Source organism: Vanellus vanellus (assembly GCF_965231255.1).
Source record: "Vanellus vanellus genome assembly, chromosome: 4".
In the NCBI taxonomy this organism is placed as follows: Eukaryota; Metazoa; Chordata; class Aves; order Charadriiformes; family Charadriidae; genus Vanellus; species Vanellus vanellus.
Window position 1 is genome coordinate 5,564,266 of NC_138909.1, and position 16,848 is coordinate 5,581,113.

Here is a 16,848-nt window from a genome sequence, read left to right on the forward strand (position 1 = left end):
AAAAAACTTTTAGAGCTACCCATCAGTTTTGTAAAAGCCAGTAGTGTTCTTTTGAACAGGTATGCCAAATGAGTTGAGGGAAAGAAAAGTCTTACCTTCATAGTGTAGGGCTTTTGGCTCTGCATGTGCTCCAGTATTGACTTAAGTTTCTTAGAAAGTGGATTGTCCAGGTCAGGCAGTGATGTCTGTTAGAATGAGAGTCACATCTCTTATGAATGCATAGAAGATTAGCTGCTGATATTCATGATGCAAGTTACTGTGCATTTCATTCCAAACTGGGAAATGCCCTCTCCTTCACAAAAGTGTCTCATCTGTCTCATCTTAAAGACTACCTGGCTAAGCCATTTTTCAGTTAAAAATAATCATTATATGAAAATTAATTATCAGGAGAAATTTTAACTATTGCAGAGTGTTTTGTTCCAATGTTAGCAGTACACAATCACTAGGACTTTAATATCTGCAACAGCAAGAGCTTAAGAACGTCTGAAAACATTGTGCAAGCTTCTCACCTTTAAGTGTGCAAAGTGTTAAAAGCTTAAAGTTTTATGTATGTTAGAACACTTCTGGTGTCTTAACACCTTCTGCTGGTTACCTCTTTTTGCTTCTAGTTGAATGACAAAAAAACGCCTCACTTGTTTCTGATTAGCAGTCCGGTCTTAGCTAAAATATAAATTCTAAAAAAGGGACCAGTCTCCATCTACTCACAGCCTCCGTGCTGATGTGTGCAAAGGATGGCACATTGAAGAACCCTTGGATGAGCTCTGGCGGCACACTGACTCCCAGCCATAGGAACATATTCAGACCGTTGGCCAGAAGGAATGCCCCTCCTTCTGAGAGACGTTCCTCGGAGCAGCGGACAGCAGCTGGGATAGCATCACTCTGAAGATCCAGGCTGTGCTGTGGGACAAAAATACGCAAGAGTTGTAGACCTGGTGTCTTCAAGGTGACTAAAGCTCTAATTAGATACTGAAAAGTAACTATTGAAAGGTTTAGTGTGTCTTAGTGGTTGCTTACCATATTAGAGGAATTAGAAATCAAATCTCTTCTTTTGCATTTAATGCACTGTGTGCAAAGGAAGACCTGCCGTAAGTGGGGAGACACGAGCACACCAGTGTTGATCTTTAGTAAAGCTGACATCTTTCATTAGCCTGGGCAAAAACCTTGTGCGGTGAGATTCTTAGAGGATGCTGATGTCAATGACTGATAATGTTACCTCCCCATTTTTCTGTTAAACTAGAGGTTCTACCCTCTCTCCTCAATTCAGTTCAACTAGCAACTACAACACAGTAAAAATGTAATCCAGCATGGCAGTACAACACTTGCCCAGCAGACAGACTCTTCTGCATCTGCACAATTATGAAATCACAGCATACTAAAAATGAGAAGATATGCAAAGAACATACTCACAACTGGCAGAAGCTGGGGATAGAAAAACAACTGCGTATCAGCTACCCCCATGGACATGACCAGCTGCCGATGGTATGCTCTCTCGTCAGTTGGAATTTCTGGTCTGCCAACCAGCACGCAGCTTTTCAACAGGCAGTTCATGTACACTGGCAGCACCTTCATTGCATCAGGAAGGATGAGCTGAGAGGCAGAGACAGATTGTTACTTCATATATGCTGTGAGCTGGTGAATGAGAGCTGGGCTTTCAAACATTTAAATAAACCACTGCTTGTTTCCTTTCATAAAAAAAAAAACAACAAACTAGGAAAAGTTTTTTATATGTGCTGTTTCAAAACAGATGTGACAGCTCAGAATGGTTAACGCATTTAATAAGAATCCAACAAAAATTATTTGTCCTACAGCCTGTAGTTGTGTCATCTTGGATGCTGTCATCGCCCTGTAACCTATGCTTGTTTTTAGGTACTAAATTAAAGGGGAGTCACATAGGAAAAGTGGGTGTTTTTTCTCTGAACAATTTAGGAGGGAAATGAAAGTCCACTAGTACATGTCTCTTTGGTATTGTTTCTAACATATTTGTCTTGACTAACATTAACCAGTTAATTGCCCAGGCTTTTGATTATTGGAAGCATTGCATGGTATGTAAAAGCCTTAGCCTTTCTCTAAGTTGAATAGCCAGGACATACGGTGAGTAATTTAAAAGGAAACAACTGTTGCTTTTATTGGAGCATTGAATTTTAAGTCCTGTAATTAGGATCTGCTAATAATTATAATCTCTATGTTATACTCAAGAAGAAAAAAGAATTGGAAAATTAAATTTAAATCAGATCAAAGGAACTAATCTAAATCAAATGCCTTCAACACTGTCAGAGTCCTTTGGCCTTCCTATTGACGTCAGCATTCATGTACAAAATTGCCAACTGTCATTCAAAAAAAAAGTGTCAGCAAGCCAACCATTCCTGCTATTAGAATACTAAAATCTTTAACCGGCATAAGAAGAAAAAATGAAAGCTTTGTGAGTCAGCATGCAGTTCCAGCAGGAAGAAAAAGGCTGTCTAAGCTCCTTTGTGTGAATATGATCATCAGTTTCCTCAATGGCATTGCCACTTGTTCCGGAACAACACCTCCCTGTGTTGTAATTGCTACCATTGGATCCCACCTGTCATTAATTACATTTGAAAGAAAAGTCTGTCCTGAAATTTTCCTTTCTGGCAGTGCTGGTGTTGCAGGGGTGGTCTTCATCTCCTGCAAAGCCTGGCTGGGGAGGACTGAGTTCGGATGGGTTTTACCTGGCTTACTGCCGAGGGGCTGGCACAGTTCTTCCTGTAACAGGCCAGCATGTGAGCTGTCTGATTCACCAGGATCTCTCTGACAGTCTTCAGTGGTTGGCTTAGAATGGCTTTAAAAGCTACAAATAGAGAAGAATAAGTGTGCTAAAGATGGGGACATACTTTTAAAGTACCTATATTCTGCTAGCTTCTAATTTTACTAAGCGGAGGTTTATGGCTGCTTTTTAGTCTCTCTTATAGACAGACACTGTCTTGGAGAATGTTTAGTCACATTTGCCCAAAAAACCCCACCAAACCTCCAACACTATGATAGAATGTCCATTTCTGCTACTGTGCTTACACAGTTTTGTGCATAATGTATTTCTAGCTACCTTCACAAGCATTACTTTTATGGCAGTGTATCTAAAATACCTGATTTGTCTTTTCAATTTTATAATACTTCAAGAATTGCTCAGGCTTGGAGCAGAAGGTTACAAAACATTTCCCACTAGGTAATCACTTTGGCGCCCTTTCCTTCCCCTTCCTCCACCCCAAAGTAAAAAAGGAAACAAAATGGGTTTGTTTTAACTTTACCCGACTTGGCAAAGAAGTTGATGAGTGCATCGGTCTCGCAAGTCTTGTAGACATCAGCTAACTGGGAGCTACAATTTAAACCTATATTGTGTATGCGAAGTCTTCTTTGCCCGCTTACTGATGTGTAAAGGACAGCACACTGCAACAGAGGAGCAAATTATCATTTATTTCTATTTTAAAACAAAAGGCTTCTGTCATGCAAGAGTCATCTAATTTGTGCACAGAAGGCATATAATTACTTCTGAAGACAGCCTAGCCTTGAAGTGCCATTTCAGTGCTGCTGTCACCTATAGGACCAACATACCTATATTTTTATGGAAGTATATTAGTCATTATAAAAGTTAATAATCTTAAGATTGTAAAAAATGATAATATGGCTGACTGAAAGGCTTAATACTCTCATTTGCTACATAGTGACGGTATCATCTGAAAACAGACCACCAATTGTAAATTGTACTTTGTAATAGTGTAATATTTGAACAGTTCAAATTAATGTATCTGAAAAGATGCCATACAAGTGATGAGACACTTGCTGAGAAGTACTCTGCCCATCACATTATCGCTTGGCAAAACCAACACAGAAAAACTTGTTACATGTACTTAAGTTTTTTTACCTGAATTAAGGCGCCACTGTCTTCATTCAGTTTGTCATCATGTTTGAACTCCACTGTCACTGCCTTGTCACAGTCAACCGCTGCCATCTCTACATCTGTGGTGTTGTTCATGTAAATAGCACCAAAGAAGTCTGTAGCCCTGAAGCCTGCAGCCAGATTAGAACAAAACAAACACATCCTTTTATTTAAAAATGGCAAATAAACTTGACCTTATTTTGTGACTTTCTTTTTATGGTCAGCTAATTTTCCTTATTGAAACAGGAACCATTTCCCCTCAGAGATTTGCAGCCTCAGGGGCCTGCACTAACTGTCCTTGCTGATGGCATTTTTTGACAGTTGGGTGAGAGGGAAAGCTGATGGCCCATGAAGCTGTGCTGTGACACTGAGACCACCCAGAACCTTTTGTGCTGTTGACTTGGCCACTTTGCGTGTGTATGTTTCTCAGATAAATACTTGCATGTGAGGTAAGAATGAATGCTTGGAAAGTAGACACAGTGATGTCATTTGAAGTATGAAAATGAAGGAACATGTCAGTATCCAGCAGCAACACTTTTTTATACAACTTACTTGCAATCCAAGATAAGTGCCTAATGATCAGAAGCCTTGCCCATATTTGAAAATTAATGATTATGGAGGCATATACAGGAAGGACATATTCATGCATTTTGTCGGTCTAGCCAATTGCTTTTCAAGAAATACAACAGTTAACCCGATCTTAAAAGTGATCTGTACAGCACTGAATGATTTAAAATTCTATATTGTCATATGCATTCATGTTGATTTTCATTCCCAATGGACACCATTACCTGTACTTGTCCGAACTCTCATTATTGCATCAAATCCGGTCTTTTTTTCTATGTCCTTCCTGAGGTCACTTAAGAACTGTGAGCTGTCAGCATCGAGCTAGAAACACAAAGCAAAATCAAAAGTTGCAGTTCACCCATTGGGTGTCAGCAGCACAGCAGAAACCCAACCCTCTCCCCTTCCCTGTGACCCCCCCTCAGCATCAAATCTGTTCTTTTCACATTTAACATCTCTTGTTTCCTTTAAAAAGGGATAAACAATGTTGATTGTTGTTTTGTTAGGGGAAACACGTATATGCACCAAGTCGTCACTAGCCTTGGACGTCCACAATTTCTGTTCAATCAAATTACCTCCAGTAACACCCGTTCTTGCACTTAACCTTGCAGCGTAGCTAGGATTTCATGGCACAGCCCGAGCAATTACAGAGTAGCCTTGCTGCCTTCGCAAAAAATGCTTTTGCAGGTTAGTTCCTGACAGAGAGAGTCCCCTACACCCCAGAGAGTGTCTCATGAAATTTTAAACAAACAAGTGGTGTTACATCTTTTTTGGTGTCTTTATCATAAGCATCTTTATATATACAGGAGTAATTGACTTCCCTGCTCAGATGCCAGCATATTTAAGTAAGTAGATTTAATTTTAATATACGAACCAGTTTATTACTGTTTCAAGATATGTATTTGAGCCTGAAATGTTATTTCTAAGTTTGAATTTTATCCCCTGGAGTTTATAGCTAAGTTTTCTAGAGTTACTGTACTTTTATATGTTAAATGTCGAAGTACCTGAAACAAAAAGAGAAACAACAAATCCCCAGGTGTTACGATCTGAAAGGCAGGAATCCTGCATCACTTACCTGGAAGTTACTGTACTTGTACAGTTTTCCTCCAGTGTACATTGTGACGAGACCCATGGAGGCAATGTCCACATACTGATTTGGAAAGAGGAACAAATTCACGCAGCAGCCATTAGCCACACAATCCCTGGCTAACACCTCATAAGAATTTACCTGGGGCTGGAAGAGTGTCTGCACAGAATTAAAAAATAAAATGTCATAACATAAAGATACCATTGGTAGCCAACCACAATCCAAATGCCCAGTTGAAGAAAAAAGATGAAGTGGACATTTTAAGTTAGGCCTGAACTCAATTAAAACATGTTGCCCCTGTCCATATACATGTATGCAGGGAACCAACTCCATACGTTCTTAGAGAACTAAAGCACTAAACAGGCCTGTAGCAAAGGCTCCTGATGAGGGGTATTATTTGCTGCTGGGGTTTTTTCCTTTATTGATGGGTCTGGTGGCTCTGCCACAGTTTGACTTCTGTGTTCCTGCAGGGCCAAATCAAGCTCCCTACAGAATCAGGGCACAGTGAGAATGGGAATAGTACACAATTAAACAATACATCTTTGTAAAAGAAAATAAATGAAAGATGATCAAGGCTCTGTTAGAGAAATCCAGCATAATAGCAGTCCTTTGTTAACTCAGAGTAGAAAATACCTTTTCTTTATCTGTATTGAGTAGTTTTTTGTCATCTCTGTTTTTCAGCTTCCCTGGTGCTTCCGCAGTTGGCAATGAAGAATGGAAGATAAACAATTTTCCAGCACATTCTGCAGCCTGTTTCAAAGACACCATATTAGCATATTTATTACTGCTTAGATAAACAAGCCCAATTTTCATACATTGTGGTATCTCAGAGAACAGCATAAACTTTTCTGCAAGTTCCTCAGCACTAAATAATTCATTTAGAGACTCCCAACTTTATGGAAATAGGTACCAAAACAAACAGGGAATTTTATGTCAGTAAATAAGACTAGCGCACAGGTATGTTGGCTGACGCATTGTTACAGCAATTTCTCCATAGGAATCTAAAATCCTGATGGGCAAAACTAAGAGTACCTGTCTTGGAGACTTTCCAATTGGATACAAGCATTATGTAATGTAATGTAATTTAACAAAAATTATTTCATTCAGTTCAGACATACTAGTGTTTACTACACTTTTATAGACAAGCAACGATAACATTCCTGTATGAGATTCCACATTCAAATCTACACTAAGATCCAGGAGTATCAAAATGTGTGATGAACATTTCCTCCTGTCACTAAGAAATTAAGTAACTGCCAGTTTTATTCCAGTTTTCTATTCTTATTTAGAACTCTAATGAGAACATGATTTTTACTGAGATGACAAACCACTGACAGAAACCCCTAAATTCCAAAGAAGAGAGTAACAACAGTAGCAGTACTGCAGGCATCTTTGTACTATTAACAAGCTTTTCCACCAAAATTTTGAAAGTCCCGTTTATTGTTTACTCTTACTAGTGAGACAGCTAATGGGAATGAACAGAATAGAGTATTTCAGTGGGAAGGGATCTATAACGATCATCTAGTCCAGCCGCCTGACCACTTCAGGGCTCACCAAAAGTTAAAGCAAAGTGAAATGAAAACTGCTTAGCAAGTTCTGAGGTCCTCAAGTATTAAAGAAATTGGGTGAAGGGATGAGGGGAGGAAAGAGGGATTTGTTCTTTTCCTCTCCAGACTTAACCGCACATCCAGGTTAAGACTGCAGTACCCAAGACTACAGACACAACTCAGCTTTGGTACTCTCTCCTGCAGATCTTAAGATGTTCACAAGATAAAGATATTCCACATTTCAAAATAAGCTACGGCATTCTAGGAAAACTAAAAAAAAAAAATCTCTTTGCTATGGCAGATATGCAATTGAAGACAATATCTTACTTTTAACAGAGCTGACATTTCACCTCTAATATTTCAAACATAGTTACCATTAATCACAAATGCCAATTTCTTCAATTCCTTTTAAGAAGCATTCTGCTGAAAACTGACTTACCAAACACCAATTGGTCATGATAGACAAATTTTCTAAAATGTAGATATATTATTTCTGAAACGGTATTAAAATTAATCTCAAATAGGAACACATATTGAGCACATATGTATGCATATTAATAATTCACAGTGAAAATCCTTACAAATTATAACTTTAAAATACTGAGCTAAATAAAAAGCTTAATTACAAGCTGCTTTCTTTCATAGCCAACATCAAAGGAAGTTTACAATTATGGCCCTTAAGTTTGTTTTGTAGAAGTGAAGTATTAGGGAAAAGCATTCTGACAGAAGCTGTAACCAGATGTATGTTTTGCACACATACCTTCTGGCACTATGAATAAATAACAAAAAAAAAACCCCAGGTACTAATTAAATATTTAAGAAACAGATTTGAGAAATGTGCATTTTTGGTTCAACAAATTTATCTACTCAAAGTTCATGCTTTACTTATACACAGCTCACAGATTAACCAACTGTTTTAAAACACCACTGGCTGTTTTCTGCCCCTAGAAATCTCATGGTGAACCATGGTGGCATTCTTTTAATTGGCGGCGCTCCACAGAAATGTCAGCGCTTTAGGGGATGTCCCAGAAAGCAACTAGGGGTGCATCTTGACCTGTGGTTTCATCTTCAGCTGTGTTCAAGCTGTGAGAACTTGTCAGTTAAGCGGAAACCCTCCTACCCCCTACCCAATTCAGTCATAAATAGTCATAAATATCTCGTTTTGCATAAGCAGTCAGCAGAAGCAGGAGAAGTCTTATCTTACACTGATTCTTTTCCTGCCCTTTGGACCTGCAAGGACTGGATGTCTGTGCAAACACCCAGAGTATCTGTTAGTTCTGTTGCAGTAACTAAACTCTTTTTTTATTCCTCTCAAATGCTGAATGAGAAACCGACTCCTGTTCCTCATCTTCTAAACATCCATTTTATGTGGAATAGACCCTAGGGACTGGTTTCCCTCAATAAGCAAAATCTGGAAACAGATGTTGTGCTTGTCAGTGTTCTCATTTTGACTACAGCAGTTCAAACATACTGTTAGAATAACGAAATACTGCTGGAAACAATCACTGACTTTTTTTTCTAACTTCCCATTGTGATTTGTAGGACTTGGGACTGGCTTTCAGCAAACGGAATTTCTGCAGCTCAAGTCTTATTCTCATTAAAGAACTGCTTCTCTTACAGAGAGGAACATTCTAACCTTTAGCGCCTCCATGCCAGCCTGGATAACAGGAGCAAAGATGGTCTCGCTCTCGTTAGTGTCTGCAAACATCTCTGGAATCTGGTCCAACAAGCTACAAAAGACAAAAGGATATCGTCTCAACTGGTTAGCATCTCTGGGATAATCCCCAAACATCCTGTGTGAAGACTTGGTATGTTACAAAGTAAGATGTTTTCCAGGCAGATTTATATTAAAAAAAAGAAAGAAAGAATTTTGATTGCTCAATTTCTTAGGATTCCAGCCAGAATAAAAAAAAAATAAATTAATTTTTAAATTCTGCAAGATGCACCATTTCAAAGCTAGTAACAAAAAGGAACATGCAATAAACAAAAAATAGCTAAAAATTAAGGAGTTCAGTGTGGTGTATGGTCTTTAAGAGTCCTTAGATCATATCCAGGTGTGTATCGTATACATCACAATAGGAAAAACATGCAACATGGCGCACAGCTGCAACCCCCCTCCCATTTTTGAAGAAGCACAGCTGAAGATGCATGGTTTACACCTGGCCTAAATATGCTTTCAAATTCAGCACTGGGGAGGTGGTGGTGATACCACTTTTTCTTTGCCTCAGAGGTAGAAACATATGACTTGAAGCATCTGCTGGCTTCTAAAGTATTTCAATAAACACATGCACCCCTCCCAAACCCAATAACACAACTTACTAAAAGGCATAATGCATATCATAAGCATTCAGATCTTATTCACATATGGAATAAGTATACTTTACTTGATAACAACAGATCGTGATTCCTGAAAGTTAACAAGGAAACCATCCAGCAAAGGAACAAAAACTTCTCCAACATCTGAGACCACCATCATCTGAGGCTGAGCTAAGCTGCTTTTTACATTAAAGAAGTGGAGGACTTTGTTATAAGTGACAAAACCAACTCGAATTGCTGAGGATTCTTCTTGCTCTTCTCTGTAAGAAAAAGAAAAACAACTGGTTATAGTTTTGAAATTCTGACCTTGCAATAAAAGCCTTCCTTTGAAATGCAAGGCTGCTTTCAGATCATTATCTGTACTGGGAGCAGCAAAGCAACCAACCACGAAGCAGATGTAATCTTTGCCTTAGGTCAAATTAAAACACCCTGATAAAATCAACTGCTGTATTATTTACCTTTTTAAAAATGCATATTTATGTCAACCCTATCAGCTGTGCATCCTATCCAAGCACTCAAAAAAGTCCCTGATATAGAATAAACCATGTTGTCTCAAAACATGGAAAAGAGAGAACAGGACAATTAGTTACAAGACACAATTAGAAAATCAGCTTTATTTAGAATACTTTGTAATTCAGTGACACTAATGATTGATGCCTAGTAAGAACAGTTCCTTCCACAGCGCCAGTTCTGCTTACCAAAAGTGGCCCACTGAGGACTCGCATTCCACGGCACGGCTCCACACCAGCGAGTCGGCCCCCTTACCCATTGAAAGTTTGAGAATAGGTTGAGATCGTTTCGGCCCCAAGACCTCTAATCATTCACTTTACCGGGTAAAACTGCTCACTGCCGAGTGCCAGCTATCCTGAGTGAAACTTCAGAGGGACCAGCTACTAGATGGTTCAATTAGTCTTTCGCCCCTAGACCCGGGTCGGATGACCAATTTGCACGTCAGGACCGCTACGGACCTCCACCAGAGTTTCCTTGGCTTTGTCCTGCCCAGGCATAGTTCACCATCTTTCGGGTCCTAGAAGAGTATCTAGGTGACTTTGCTGGGTCAATCTTTTGCAGGACTACTTTTAAGCAGCAAAAGCTGTTAGATCCTCCATAGCTGCGTATCATGCAGAAAACACGCTGCAGAAATTACTCATTATTGCTAGTAAGTTCCCAGACAAACCAAAGCTAGCACACTGCTGCTGTGAGCTATGCCTGCAGCAACACCACAGGCAGCAGGCTCAGTCTCTGTTTTTGTGGACGCAACTCCACTAAGCAGTAGCCCACTCTGCCCTTGCTAGCAGGGTACCAGTACTAGTTAGACCCTTAGCAGGTTTGCAGTCCCAAGTTTAGTGAGCCTTCCTCTAAAAGGAAAGCCTATTAAAAAAATTGGTCTTAATTACTAATAAAATAGCACCTCCTTGTAGCAGGGGGTTCCTCTCGCAAATGGCAAACCCAGCCTTTAGCACAAAAAACACCAGATAGGAAGCCTGTGCTGCTTGTAATTACTAAGGGTCAGCCCATATGCTCTGTACAGCAACATTAAACATTTAAGCAGCCTACTTAACTTATGGTGAAGTGTCACAAACCAGCAATACCGAGTCTGTGGTTGATATTGCATGTTTGAAAAGTCACATTCCAAGTATTGGAGCCTGGAAATCCTCACTCAATTCCCAGCTATGCCACTGATTTAATTTATAACCCAAAAGGAAATTATTTAATTTCTCTCTGCCTCAGTTTCCATTTGTAAAAGGGGAACAGCAAGAACTGTCCCACCAGAATGTAGAACTATGTACCACAAAGTTCTTTGAGACTGCAGCAATAGGAAGCACAGAAATAGCCAAGCTGATGTTGTTATCTTTAGTTTATAAAAGAAGTCACTCATGGAAGGTTATGATTGTAAAAAATTTAACACAAAGAAATATGCTAATCGACAAAAAGGATACCATAATGTACACAGACTCCTACAGATGTTACTATCACAGCAACAGAATTTAATAACAGAGCCCTACCACAGTATTTCCAACTACTAGCCCCTTAGGGTAAAAAATCTACTATTTATCCTTCACTCTAACCTCTAAAGAATCAAAGGAGTGTTAAGTCACCCTGAGCCTTCACCACATTAAAGCAGCCAGGGCTTGACAGTATTTTCCTCCTAAGGATAGGCTTCGCCCCACCAAAATCAATGGCAGGGCCTCCATCCCGCTCCACTGCAGCCAACAGATTGCATTTCATGACTTCACAAATGCTTGCAGAATCAAAAGTCAAACTAAAGAGGAGAAACAAGACAAATATACTTTTACTGCAATTCCTGCTTATTTTTTCTTACAGCAAATAGAAAAAAAACTGTCAGCCTCTTCCCAGCTATCAAGTCTGTTTGTCTTCAGAGAAAAAAACAAAAACAAAACCAAAAAACACGTCATCGGTAGTTTCACAAGCTTCACCTAAAACCTTGAGCTTGGGAGAGAAGTAATTTTTCTTGTCTACAATCTTTAACTCTCATGTCAGTCTAGAATGTTAATCTACCGTTCATGTGTTACGGGAACACAGCTGGATGAGAAAGGGGCTACTGTGATCTAAAACAAATCAATATTCTATATTGAACATACTCCATACAGAAGCATTTTAAATAATCCCTCCAAGATACACTAACTCAAACACATGCATAATTTCTGAATGTAAATTTCTAACCATTTCCAGCACTTGGACACTATTTTCTTGTTAACGTGATTAACAGGTAACATTCAGGAGCTTGATGAGGACAAGGTATTATTAACTTTCTGCACATACAGCACTTCACTACTTCAAAGAGAAGTATCCATATCATCCTAGTAATCCCAAAGTTGTTACACAGCAGTTATTTGGGACATTTTTTTTTTTCAGGTCCTGCTCTTACCTGTGCAGTATGTTTGGCCACAGTTCATCCAATTTCTTCTATCACAGTTTTAAATATTAGCTGTAAATGTAGCAGCCAATTGTCTATGTAGCTCACGCACTATTTAGTTCTTTTTAAAAGACATCTCTCAGAATGAGATGTCTGGATCATACATACAGAAATGCATTCAAATGTTTTTAATTATGCACCGGAAAATCATATTTGCACAACTAGTTAGCCTGATTTTCTGAGCTCACAAACACAATTTTTATAAACGCATTTCTCTGTATCTCTAAATACTAAAGTTTGAAAATATCTGCTCTAAAATTTCAAGCAAGCAAATACTGTGTTTTCTGCTGTGCTACAAGTCTACAAAATCACAAAGTTCTTCACACCAGGTCTTGAGCCACCTACCTTAATCCTTTCTTTGCTGCCTCGAACTTCTCACTTCGCAGCCACTTTCACAGGCTCACCTGGCACAGGCCTTTACACCAATGGCTTTTTTGTGACAAACATTGCTTTGCTACTCCAAGTCTTTCCTCTTAAAAGATCTGAGCACAGAGTGAATTCCCAGCACAGGGCTTTCACCTCATGTGGTAACAGCAGAATATTTTTGCAGGTGTCTTTGTCCAGCAACACAAAATGAACGCACAGTGACCTTTGTATCTCAGCAGAAAAAGAAAAGTTTCACCACAAATTTTGGTGGAATGCCTTGCTTGTTGGTTTTTGTTTTGTTTTGTTTTTTTTTAAATTAATATTGTTTAAAGACAACAGACAAGTCTGAAGAAACTGAAGAACCTGCCCTTTCTTTATGTTTTTTTATTGCTTTTTCAGTGGACAGGAAGACTTCGGCCCTGCAAATTATTTAGCAGGAAATCTCTGCAGAGTGCTGGTGAGGAGAAGAATGAATGTGTCTTTTTTGTGATGTAGATACACTTGCTTTCGTTTTTCGTCAACTTTCCCTATTCAAGCCTAGGTGCTTCTAAACTGCCAACTGCTTTTTGTTACTACACTCATGCCTTTTATTATCTTCACAGTCAAAACCGATCCTGATGAAAAGCTCTGAGATATGTTCAGGATAATATCAAACACTTGTGTCTCCAGTATAATCTTCAATGCCAAACTACTTGAGAGATGGCCTTACATGGGCATCTGACAAACTAACCCCCCCACCCTGAACTGGAATTTATTTCATGCACAGAGATCCCAGAAGGACATATGATAAAAGATTTTTAACATATCCCAGATTATCTCAAGGATCTCATCTCCCACCCTTCCTCACTTTGCTTCTCTCCATTCCTTAAGTCTGTTCTCCTTCTGCAAGTATTGTTACTTGGAATGCATTTTCTTTCTGTATGTTCTTCAAGCTTTTATATGCTCTTGCTGAGAAACATCTTGTCTACTTACTTTCTCCGTCTTTCACTGCTCTCACCTAACTATGTGGGTCTGCATTATTTAAACTTTAATGGAAACTATATTAATATACTATACTAAAAACTACACTAAAATGATATACCATCATTAACATTGATCAGTAGTGTAACTACTACTGTGTGCTTAATGCTCACAAAGCAAATGTGCTATACTTCATAAAATGTTTGTTGCTTACAAGATTTGTTCTCCTCTCATATACATACCAGGACAGAAAAGTCTCACAGCACAGCAAGAAGTTTTGATAATTAACAAGTGTTAAAGACATAAGCCACCAATGCTATGGCTTTAGAGAGACTTGCCATTCTTGAGTATTCTGGTTTTGATATTTCCCTGTTTAATTTAATGAGAAAAGCAGCATTGCAGTAAATAGAACTACAGCAAGTAAAGTCAAAACTACAAGCTGGGACTTAGCTGATAATACCACTAGGGTTCACTACAAGAAAGGAAAAGAACGCAAGCTACACATGCAATCAGTACAATGGATTCTTTCCATTCATACAGTAAGCCCATGTCAAAGTTTAAGAACTGCCAGTGGTGTTAAAATTAATATTCGGTCACTATCACCCCAAAAATGCCTCTACAGTAAATTTTGACATTTTCTGTAGCTTTTTTTTTTACCTCTCAACGTGCAAAGCTGCATGAAAACTACAGTGTAGTTAGTTAAGCAAAGCACACTGATGTTTCTTTACCTTGGAAGTTTATCTAGCAGAGTCTTCAGTTCATCACATATGAGTTTAACTAGACCACTGTTTACGTTTCTGTACGATACATCAATCATGAAAATATAAGCTGGTGGCTTTGGAGGCTTGTTGTTCTACAGAAAAAAAATGACCATTCACAGTGAAAATTAGACAGTGTCCTGTTATGTCAAAAAAAAATTTACAGGTGGTACCATAAGGCAATCTAAATACTGTGTTCAATTGTTTGAAAAATCTATGGATCATAAATAGTAACTATTGCAGAAAGCTGACATGTATTGACACGTCCACCCCTGGAATAAGCCATTATTACTGGAAAATAGCATTCTAATGGAATAAAATATGTAAAGGGTAACAGTTTATTAGATAAGATGAAACACAAACGTTTTCTGCTGGAATTCATGTTTAAACAAAGTTGCCTTTTGGCTTTTTGCTGTTTCCATACTGTTTCTGCATTCCCTATATCAATATGCAATACCATTCTGTTAATGTGAATGCTTAAATTCAGGTTTTATTCCCTCTAACAACTGTTAACTGATTTCTAACCCATCTGGAAACAGAAAATGCAATTAAAGTACTAAACCAGAATTAAAATATCTCCGGTCTTAGCAGTACTAAGTGGTGATCATCCACACCCTGTCTGTCTGTCTTGCTACCTCATGCTCCAGTGCATTCTGAACAGCTGAACTGTACTTTCAGGAATAAGCTGACTTTCTCTAAGATAATCAAAGCATGAGTGGAACATTCAACGCATGTAACTGCTGCACACACAGCAGTGACTTGGTCTGGTATGGATTCCCTTGGGAATTCCTCTTATTCGTAATGCAAGTGGCATACAAATTGTGACATACACTATTGACACAAGCTTCTGTAAGTAATAAAAAGTGAGGTGAAGGTTTTTTGTTTTCAAATAAAGCTATGTAATGCTTAGAGATGTACCCACGAAAAAGATCATATAAAGCAGACATAGCAACAGTAATCATCATACTCCCTAAAATCAGTTTTCCTAATTCCCACTAAGACCAGTAGTGGTCATTACTTGGTGTCAAATTCCGGACAGCTTTTCCATTACACTGTTTCACTGCCTTCATATACTGAGTTCTGACCACTTACCCAAATTATACTTCTTAAACTAAACCTCTGAAAAATCCATTTAAAAATAAAAATAACCTAACTCTTAAATTACGATTTATTCATAGTCCCGGGCATACTTTAAACTAAACATTATAACCTTGACCTCACTTAATTTGAATCCTGTAAATCAGGATTAATTCATGTGAACTAAAATGAGGCAGTGTTTTTAAAAGCTGTTCTGTTTACCGTACTTGGATGCTAGTTTCAAAAACTGTATCAAACACTACTTCTAAACTCTTGTATCGCATCACTATTTATAAAGAATCCCTGTGTAATTTCTGACAAACGTATGGTAGAAATGAGGACTTGTGCTCTTGCCACATCCGCTTAGCAGGAGCGCAATAATGCAAAACAGCTGTTATTTGTTAACATTTTTTGTAGCTGTTCATCCTTGTCATTTGATAAGCACAAAAGGAAATGACTTTTCAGTTCTGGTCTTAAACTGGATTTATGAAAGAATTAAACCTTTGCAACTGGGAGCAAAATGAAAAATTAATTATAAAATAATGTTATCTTCTGTAAAATTTAATGACAGCATTTCCAGCTTAAGTGTTAATTTTGTAAGAGATTTCTTTTTTGTAATATTCTAGTAAGTCTATGGACGGGTCTTCGCAACAAGAAGACAGACCATGCTGGATGACTTATCAAGGAAAGTCCCTGATTTAAGCTATATGGCAAAAGGCACTGCACTGAGTGATGCACTGTGATGATGACTGCATCACTCAGGGTACACTCTGGAGCAGAGAAAAAGAACTGTGAAAATGGCACAGAGCCATTCAGTACACATGGGTTTTCAAAAAATAGCTGCCAGAAATCAGCAAAGCTTAGCTGAATTTGATGGAGCTACACTGGATGTACACTGAGGATCCCACACTGTACTTCTGTAATGCCTCACTACAATTCTCTCCCGTTCGGGGGTTTAACCCAGATTTCAATAAAATCTATATAGGTCATCTAAGGGATCTCACTGGATTTTGGAGCAGTACCCTTGTGTGAAAATGGAATTAAACCTGTTCATTATTTCATACCAGCAATAATCTGATGGCCTGAGGAAGTTACTTCAAGGCCTTGTAGGATCCAGTTGCTTTTCCTAACTTTATCATGACCTCAGTTCCACTGACAGGAAGAAAATTCTGCCTGATTTCAGCAAGAACAGAAAAATATGTCCATACTGTGCACAGATGAAGTCACACTTGCAGTTTTGTAAAATGAGCTACAGTTTGGAAAGTTTAAGTAATTTAAGCTTTCAGAAGTATCAAATATTGTTCGCTAATAAAATCAACTACAATTATTTACAGTGACTT

At 38.5% G+C, this 16,848-nt stretch overlaps 1 protein-coding gene and 1 long non-coding RNA gene across 2 annotated transcripts in view; one reads left to right on the forward strand and one right to left on the reverse strand.

Annotated features, from left to right (window-relative positions):
• The window catches only part of SEC24D (SEC24 homolog D, COPII coat complex component), a gene marked incomplete at its 5' end in the record, with an annotated part of 52,256 nt that overhangs the window by 2,022 nt on the left and 33,386 nt on the right, over positions 1 to 16,848 (reverse strand). The window contains 12 exons of the mRNA XM_082482006.1: positions 96 to 185; positions 706 to 897; positions 1,408 to 1,587; positions 2,694 to 2,812; positions 3,267 to 3,405; positions 3,881 to 4,026; positions 4,687 to 4,783; positions 5,535 to 5,705; positions 6,180 to 6,296; positions 8,730 to 8,823; positions 9,478 to 9,669; positions 14,402 to 14,526. Of these exons, the coding sequence (XP_082338132.1) occupies positions 96 to 185; positions 706 to 897; positions 1,408 to 1,587; positions 2,694 to 2,812; positions 3,267 to 3,405; positions 3,881 to 4,026; positions 4,687 to 4,783; positions 5,535 to 5,705; positions 6,180 to 6,296; positions 8,730 to 8,823; positions 9,478 to 9,669; positions 14,402 to 14,526 (1,662 nt within the window). The remainder of the gene's footprint in view (positions 1 to 95; positions 186 to 705; positions 898 to 1,407; positions 1,588 to 2,693; positions 2,813 to 3,266; positions 3,406 to 3,880; positions 4,027 to 4,686; positions 4,784 to 5,534; positions 5,706 to 6,179; positions 6,297 to 8,729; positions 8,824 to 9,477; positions 9,670 to 14,401; positions 14,527 to 16,848) is intronic.
• On the forward strand, positions 8,209 to 16,756 carry LOC309670888. The gene is made up of 3 exons (XR_014269068.1): positions 8,209 to 8,901; positions 13,113 to 13,170; positions 16,135 to 16,756. It is a non-coding gene; the product is annotated as an uncharacterized lncRNA (long non-coding RNA).